General features: G+C 36.4%; 1 protein-coding gene across 4 annotated transcripts in view; it reads left to right on the forward strand.

Annotated features, from left to right (window-relative positions):
• LOC148847043 (uncharacterized) overlaps window positions 1–8,514 on the forward strand; it is a 71,476-nt gene extending 62,962 nt beyond the window's left edge. For 3 of the 4 annotated variants that reach the window (XM_088951627.1, XM_088951629.1, XM_088951630.1), the window contains 10 exons: window positions 2,360–2,631; window positions 2,761–2,888; window positions 3,063–3,297; window positions 5,105–5,293; window positions 5,469–5,758; window positions 5,849–6,029; window positions 6,170–6,412; window positions 6,572–6,663; window positions 6,790–6,958; window positions 7,591–7,783. In XM_088951627.1, the coding sequence (XP_088807753.1) occupies window positions 2,360–2,631; window positions 2,761–2,888; window positions 3,063–3,297; window positions 5,105–5,293; window positions 5,469–5,758; window positions 5,849–6,029; window positions 6,170–6,412; window positions 6,572–6,663; window positions 6,790–6,937 (1,778 nt within the window). In that variant the 3' untranslated portion in view covers window positions 6,938–6,958; window positions 7,591–7,783. Of the gene's footprint in view, window positions 1–2,359; window positions 2,632–2,760; window positions 2,889–3,062; window positions 3,298–5,104; window positions 5,294–5,468; window positions 5,759–5,848; window positions 6,030–6,169; window positions 6,413–6,571; window positions 6,664–6,789; window positions 6,959–7,590; window positions 7,784–8,045 lie in introns of those variants that run through there. The other variant, XM_088951628.1, reaches the window with a different exon arrangement.
• Window positions 8,515–8,788: the final 274 nt, after the last annotated feature.

An 8,788-nucleotide genomic window follows, 5' to 3' on the forward strand; every position in this document is an offset into this window, starting at 1 on the left:
GATGCAGGAGGAGAAGAGTCAAAATTGGAATTTTTAGAATTTCTATGTATTTCCATGGGATCCAAGATAGGATCTGATTTTTCTAGTATGGATGGTTTGTGTTTAAAGTTTCAGAGTTATTAAATAAGTAGTTTAAGAGTTATTAAGTCTTCTTTGAGCTGAAATAGGATAGTAGAAATTTACTAAGTTTATATTTTTGAGACCTAGGATTCTTATGTCTACAGTCTTTAAATATGTATGGATGTTTTAAACAAGGATCAATGTAGTTTATTTGAATTGACTCAAAAAAAAATGTAGCTTATTTGAACTCCTGCTTATGCTACTTATGATGAGTCATTCCCATGCCCTAGAGTGCTTCTAGGTATTCTTCGAGTAATTCTGTCTTTCCTCTATCTTTTTTTCTCACTGTTTTTTTTTTTTTTTCATGATCCTTCATGAAGTCATTACAGTCATCAACAGCCATAAGTTTCTCACCAAAGGCCATTCATTCACATCCTACATCAACTATTCAAAATGAATTCATCTTTGCTACAAGTGCAAAGGTTTCCTGGTAGTCATTTTTTTATGTTTGAGTAAATCTGTTTCTTACCAATCTTGCTTCGTACCTGTCAATTTGGAAGAACAAAGGAAAATTGTTTATCTCCCCCAATGCTTGCCCTTTATGTCTGAAAGAAGGTGAGTCAACTGGTACTGTTTCCTTAATCTTGTATGCTACAGCTGGGTATTTCCTAAAAGCTTAATTGATCTCTTATGGCAATGGAGGGGCAGTGGTCTTGGAAGCAGGGGGAATTTTACTGGTGCACAATTGCCCAAGCAGTGTTATGGTGTATTTGGGAAGAAAGAAACAGCCGCCTCTTTGAAAACAAAACCAGATCTATTGAAGATTTACTCTCTCACATTACTTTTCTGGGCAATCTTTGGGTCTCCATTTCTGCAGAATTCAAAGGCTTACCTCTGAATAGTTTGGAAAGAAATCTGGGGGAAATTCTATTCTCTTCACCAAGACCTTCTAACAGGGCAAACACTACACCTGCAAGATTGTTATCAGAGCTGACTCTAAATTTTGATGGCAGTGCTTTGGGAAACCCTGGAGTTGCTGGAATTGGTGGAGTTTTTAGAGGGAGTGTGGAAAGCATCATATGGGCATATAGTGGCCCATTCGGGGTGGCTGATTCTTCAAAAGCAGAAATCCTGGCTGCACTCAGGTCTTCAAATTGCTAAAGAGAAGGGCTGGTCTGCTCTAACCATTAAAGGAGACTGCAAATACAATAAGATGGTTAGGGGAGAAGGAGGGAGGAGGCCCTTGGAGACTAGCTCATTACTTGGCCAAAGCCAGAGATATTCTGAACACCATGACTGTAAATTTAATCTGGATTTCCAGAGAATTAAATACTACAGCTGGTGGTTTAGCTAAATCGGGTACCCTTAGGAAAATCATGTACAATGAAAGAAATCTCCCCTGTAATTTCCTCTTGTTGGTTCAGCTGTAGCGTGTACATTTCCTCGTGTACCTGTCTTCTTTTTTAATATAATCAGTTAACTTTTTCTCAAAAAAACTTTCCTATATGGTTTTTCTTAACATTCAAAGTATAAGCATTTTTCATGGTTAGTGGTAATATGTGGAGGGAAAATCACTTCTAAAAGATTTAGTATTGCTCTGATTGACCTGAAAAAATTTCTTGTATCTCTACAAATATGCAGTACTCTTTCCAAAACCAATCTACAAAGATCAACCTACTGAAAGATTTCTACTTATACTTTTTTCTCAAACCTGTTTGAAGAACAGACTGACATCACCATGCCATATATGTGATATTGTGATGTCAGAAGTCAGCTCTCTCCATTAAAAAATCATATGCAATCTTCATATTCTTCCTCTCAGATGCTGACTGTACAGCATCTGTGATCTGACACCACATGTATGACATGGTGATGTCAGTCTGTTCTTTAAACAGGTTTGAGAGAAAAATATATGTCAGAAGTAGAAATCTTTCAGTGGGTGTGTCATGATACCAGGTTGTTAACCTGCAAGGACTTACAAAGAGAGGGCTTACAAATAGAAAGAACAAAGAGTAGATGGTGTGTAGAAGAAAAGGAAGAGAATTGGGATAAGTAGGAGGCACATGCCTCACTCATTTTATTCATAAGAGGCTTTTTAGAACTGAAATTACAAAAGTGCCCTTGCTATCTTTAAGTACAAGAAAGGATGATATAATGTTAACAATGTACTCTATAATTTAGCTACATTTCTGTTTTCTACTGAGCAATGCTATGTACAGAACTGGTTTTTTTTTTTTTTTTATTTCTGAGTTGCTTCTTTTAGTAAATTTGTTCTTAAATCAGTCATTTTCTTCTATAGGTGGTGTTTCTGAAACTCCATGCCCCTACAAATGCATATCTGACAGATATCACATGCCTCACTGCTACACGGCTCTCGAAGAATTGGTCTACACTTTTGGTGGTCCATGGTTTTTTAGTCTTCTTCTCTTGGGTCTCCTTATCTTGTTAGCTCTGGTTCTCAGTGTTGCGCGAATGAAATTTGTTGGCACTGATGAATTGCCTGGCCCAGCTCCCACTCAACATGGTTCTCAAATAAATCATTCATTCCCTTTCCTGGAGTCATTGAATGAGGTGTTCCCTCCAATCATCTTCTTTTCACTATTAACACTTCGTCAGAATTTATTATTTTTCATTTTCAATTTGTGACAACTTTCTTTTGCTAGATAATCTGCAAGCTGATTATTTTCTGACATCTTTCAGGTCCTGGAAACTAATAGAGCTGAGGAATCCCAGAATCATGTCCACAGAATGTATTTTATGGGCCCTAATACTTTTAGTGAACCATGGCATCTTCCTCACTCTCCTCCAGAACAAGTAATGGAGATTGTGTAAGTGTCCTTGATAGGTAGTATGCAATTAGATGTTTCGTGCTGAACAATCTTCTTTGAATGTTTTCTCTGCTATTGGGAGTAAATTTAGTGATTTTGTTCCCATATACATATCAAGCAAGTATATCATTTTAATTTAAATAACTAGTCTCTTTTACTTATCTGTCATGGCAGATATGAAGATGCATTCAACAGATTTGTTGATGACATTAATGCTCTGGCTGCTTACCAGTGGTGGGAAGGAGCTGCTTATAGCATTCTTTCTCTTCTTGCATATCCCCTTGCCTGGTCATGGCAGCAATGGCGCCGTAAAAAGAAAGTACAACAACTGCGTGAATTTGTCCGATCAGAATATGATCATGCCTGTTTACGGTCTTGCCGTTCACGTGCTCTCTATGAAGGACTTAAGGTATTCTTCCACAAAAATCTTGGAATTAGACTTATTTTTCAGATATTGTAGCAGAACTCTTTCTAATTTTTCCTTATGCAGTTCAAACTTCCTATGGTGCATGGTTGATAGCATTTTTCCATTAAACCCATCTTTACATGTCAAATACAATACTATGATTACGTGCTTTTTTTATATGTTTTGTTTTTGCATTTATTTAATATATTATCAAAACAATATGTTCATTTATATTCCACATATATCCTTGTTCTGTTGTATTCTGTTCATGCATAGTTGAACTATTTCAGACTTGTAGCATAATATTTATCATCATTTTCATTTTATCAACTAGTGGAAATTTAGTACACTTTCTGCTTCCACCTTTGTCTATCACAAGAACCTGTTTTCTTGTAGTCCTTGTGATCGTGGACCTATATGTTATTCTGATCTGCATTATCTTCTCTAAGTGGATTTAGAATCAATCCAAATCTGATCTGAGTCTGATATATTGGATTTTGGATTGGATCCAAATTTGAAGTTTCAATAATTGGATCGGATTTATTCGTGGCTTGACCCAATCTGCATCTGACCTGATTACAGCCTACTGGGAGCAACTCAGTTTCATTCTTCTTCACCTTTTCTGATTTTTCAAATTTAAGAGTTTTTGTTCCTATTAATAAACCCTCTTTGATTGTGTTGCTGATCCAGAGAAGAAACAAAAGAAATGTGCCCTTTCTTTGTATTGGTGCAACAGGGTCTGAGCATGTTTAGATGTTGAAGTACTTAGAGGTACAATTATAATAATCTCATTCTCGGATGCTCTTGGAAACTCAATTACATGGAGGGCTCTTCTAGGGGAATGCTAATCACCTTTGTACTATCACATGTAGGAATATTTCTTAGGTCCTAGTTAAATAGGATTTTCATTAGATTAGATGAAGAGTGAAAATATTTTTAACCTTGTGGAAGTGGATTTTTAGGCCAAAGTCTTTAATTTGGAACATCTTTTAAGGAAGCCTTTGGAACATTGATGTAGCACTTGAAAAAGAATAACCTTTAAGGATACAAGTAGGGAAGAAATATGGATGGTTAGCTTTTAATGAGAAATTTGAAAAATATTATTCTCCTGGGGTGGACTTCTGGAAGGGGATGGTGAAATTGATTTCAGACTGCTCAAGTAATTGCTTTGAGATAGGGAATGTATTGCAGGTGCATTTCTACAAATTGGTTCAGTCAGCTTTTGGAGACTGATTTTTGGCATTGGCCATGCACATGCAGGTTATCCAATCAGTTTGGATATAGGTTTTGCTGTTCTTTGAAATTTGACATAAGGACTGTAATTCATTGAAAGGTGTAGAGATACGGCTATTTACTTTGTGGTCCCAGTGTCCCACTATTTGTTTCTTATTTGTTATTGATTTATTATTATTTGTTTTGTTCCTCTCTTTCATATAGGCAGCAGGGGTATTCCTGTCTTTTCACCTCTTCTATTTGATTAATATAAATAGCAATTCTTTGGGGTGGCAGAACCATTAGAATATGCACCCCTTTTTTCTTCATTCTCTCTGTCTTTTCTCTTCTTTTCCATTGCTCTCTCTTTCTTTTCTCCTTTTTTCTGCTATTTTTTTACAAAAACACAGGTCTGATTACCATTGGTTACAGCCAACTAAAGGGCCTCTTTGAAATAGGAAATTGAGGAATGTTTGTGTAGTTACTATAAGAGTATAGAGGAGATTAGGAATTCTATACATGCCAATGAAAGATGGTGAACATGCTTAAAGATGTCATTGTGAACTCATTTTACTGGAATTGATCTCTATGCCTGCAGGTTGCTGCAACTTCTGATTTAATGCTGGCATATGTGGACTTTTTTCTTGGTGGAGATGAAAAGAGAACTGATCTTCCTCCTCGTCTTCATCAAAGATTTCCAATGCCCATAGTTTTTGGGGGTGATGGAAGTTATATGGCTCCTTTCTCACTTCAAAGTGATAATGTTCTGACTAGTCTTATGAGTCAGGTGGGTTGTTTAGTTGTTTCTTTATTTTCTTATTCTTTCTCTGACACTGATAGAGGGCACCCTTAGTTAGGGTTCAGATATCTAGTATCCAACTGCTGGTCATATATTTCCTTCCATTCACTTTTTATCTGTGGGAAAAGATATTTGTTCTTAATATTTCTGATTTGCTATGCAGTCTGTCCCATCTACAATTTGGTATCGGCTGGTGGCTGGTCTGAATGCTCACCTGCGCTTAGTTCGCCATGGGCGCCTGAGGATAACATTTTTACCTGTCCTCAGCTGGCTTGAAACTCATGCCAATCCTGCTTTGAGCATCCATGGTGTGCGTGTTGATCTTGCATGGTTTCAGGCTACAACTTGTGGTTATTGCCAGTTTGGACTTCTTGTATATGCCATTGAAGAAGAATCTGAGATGGCATCTACTGAAGTTGTAGATGGAGCAATGAGAACTGAGCAACAGTCACGGTAGAAGTTTCTTCTAACACTCCTTTTAACATGTGTTGTTGGTCCCATATGTATTGAATTTGGCTCAAAATCTTTATCTGTATTTTGCAGTGCAAACAGCATCCAAAGAGACAATTTCCCGAGTTGTTTGAGTAGTGAAAATATTATGATACATAAAAGGTTATATGGAAAGATTTTAAATACTTACAGCATACAAATGCTTCAAGAGAGGAAAGATATATTTTACCCCTTCTCATTTATAGTACATAATACAAAACCCGTTGGCCAGCAGGTAGATTTCTCATGATTCAGCATTATAAGCTTCTTCGTTGCATATGATTTTGGTCAATCATTGAGTACCTGTAAGATTTAGTTATATATATTCTTTGCCCTGAAGTTAGCTTTTCTTAACATGGGTTTATGTCGCTGCAGGATCTTGTTGGTTTGGTCATATCAATACTTCTTTTAGGAGATTTCAGTTTAGTGTTGCTTACTTTGCTTCAATTGTACTCTATTTCACTGGTGGACTTCCTACTGGTCCTGCTTCTTCTTCCTCTGGGGATTCTTTTTCCGTTTCCTGCTGGAATTAATGCTTTATTCAGTCATGGTTCAAGACGATCAGCAGGTCTTGGACGTGTATATGCCTTGTGGAACATTTCATCCTTGTTTAATGTTGTAAGTTGCTTTTAATTAACCTCTTATCCATTACTCATGTCTTTGTCTTGGTACACGTGTACACACTTGACTTGGTGATTTCGCTTTAGTTTTCTTACAAGCAGCACTATATGCTCTTCAAGATTTTCTTATGGTTACAAATATATGTTGTAAAATTAGGCGGTTGTCTTCGTTTGCGGATTTGTCCATTACAAGACTCAATCGTCATCAAGTAGAAGACATCCAAACTTTCAGCCCTGGAATTTTAACATGTGAGCTTATCTTTTATCTGCTAAAAGTTTTTAAAATTTAGACACTTTCATGGTGGAATAATTAATAATATTAGCAATTGTAGTAGCATTTTTATGTGTTTCCACACGTGTTTTCTGTTGGTGCAGGGACGAAAGTGGATGGTGGATGCTTCCTACTGGACTTGTTCTCTGTAAACTTATCCAGGCACGACTTACCAATTGGCATGTTGCTAATCTAGAGATACAAGATCGTTCATTGTATAGTAACGACCCAGACCTGTTTTGGCAGTCATGACGGTGATACTCGTTTGACCAGGTATAGTTCGATGCAATCTCTTCGTTTCCATTTTTTCACCTCTATTTTTTCTTGATATTGTCAGTGTATAGAGTGGCAGAGAGAGAGAGAGAGAGAGAGAGAGGCATTCGTTCATGTATACCGTGTGAATCATGTGCAGCCACAGTTTTTTCCAAAATGTAATTAAAAACTAAAAAAGTGGGCTGGGCTGTTTTTTTCGTGAGTTCGACTAGAGCCCAGATTTCTTACTCACGTTTTCTACCCACTAGACCCGCCGTGAATTGCAGCCACACATCTCTCAATTCATAATAGAGGTGTGGCTCCAATTCTATGAAATCCCGAGTGGTTCAACTATGATACTGGAAAAACTTTCCCTTTCATGTACTTTTTTAGTCTTTTATTGGGAATACAGGATTGATGTAGCATATTTTTAGGCGCTACCAAAGTAATCAATGAGAAAATCTTGTTACCAATTTTACATTATGGGTCCCTTTGTTGGTCTTCTGAATTTTGTGGCCCCAATAAACTAGTTGATCCCTCCAGGTTGTTTTCAAGATTTCATATTTCATATTGCAATTCTGCCCCTTTTATTTGTAAGATGCATGCTATAGATCCTTCAAATTTTAAAACGTCTGCCTCCTACTGTTATGCAGTGAGGGCCAGGGCTCGTACATGTACACACGCATAGGACTTACACACGAGAGGGATACCACATACAACTCAAAAGCTTAAGTTATTGGGTTATGGGTTATTTTTCTATATAAGTTTCTTGCACCTCTCATTTTTTTCCGATGTGAGATTCTCTTCAATTACTCGTATATGAATTCTAACAATCTTTTTCCATCACATGTGCATCTGTGCTAACCAAACCTTCGGCTTTGATACCACTGACATGTATGCATTGAGGGAAGTCATCAAAACCAGGGGCTCATATACCCAATAACTCAAAAGTTTAAGTTATTGGGTTATGGGCAATTCTTGCATATAAGTCCTTTCACCTCTCATTCCTTTTCAATGTGGGGTTTTCTTTAATATTCATATGTGAATCCCAATACCTATTGCCAAAAGGAATAGATGATTCTCTCTTATCAAATCATTTGACATACAGAGTTTCGATCACATACGTGGTACATGTTTTCACATATCGGGTCAATGAAGTTGTTCGCTGAAGAGAACTCTGAAATAAACTGCGGTGCATAAAATTGAAGTATAAAGCAAAGTTCGTTGAGATGGGGATTGTCTTCATTGTGTACCTTAGGACTTATCGAGTGTGTTTGTTGCAAAAGTGTTGTGTTTGTCCTGGATTTAAGCATCGGAAACCAGTAGAGTGAAGTGTTTTTTATGGTTTTCGATGTTTAATTATTTATTATTGTTTATACTGTATAAACAACAATAGATGCCACATAGGATTCATGATACCCTTTAAAGCAGAAAATATCAAAATGGTGTACTTGCTTAGTCTAACCAAACAGCATTTTAGTTGGATATGTGGCATCTACATGGAAGTGAAAACAGAAAACAGTTCTGTAACATCACCATACCAAACACTTCTCTGATTCGTAGTGTTCTTAACCTCAGCATAAATAGTCCATGTACACAGCTTGGGCAATCAGGTGATCGAGAATTTATCATTAGATGACATGTTTAGAAACTGTCCAATAATAATAAAAATAATAGTAGTGGTAATAGTGATAGTAATAGTAATAGTAATAGTAATAGTAATAGTAATAGTAATAGTAATAGTAATAGTAATAGTAATAGTAATAGTAATAGTAATAGTAATAGTAATAGTAATAGTAATAGTAATAGTAATTATAATTATTATTATTATTATTATTTTATTTGGTCTTA

The sequence above is a fragment of the Nelumbo lutea genome, chromosome 6, assembly GCF_056320005.1.
Source record: "Nelumbo lutea isolate HS-2025 chromosome 6, American lotus-T2T, whole genome shotgun sequence".
Lineage (NCBI taxonomy): Eukaryota > Viridiplantae > Streptophyta > Magnoliopsida > Proteales > Nelumbonaceae > Nelumbo > Nelumbo lutea.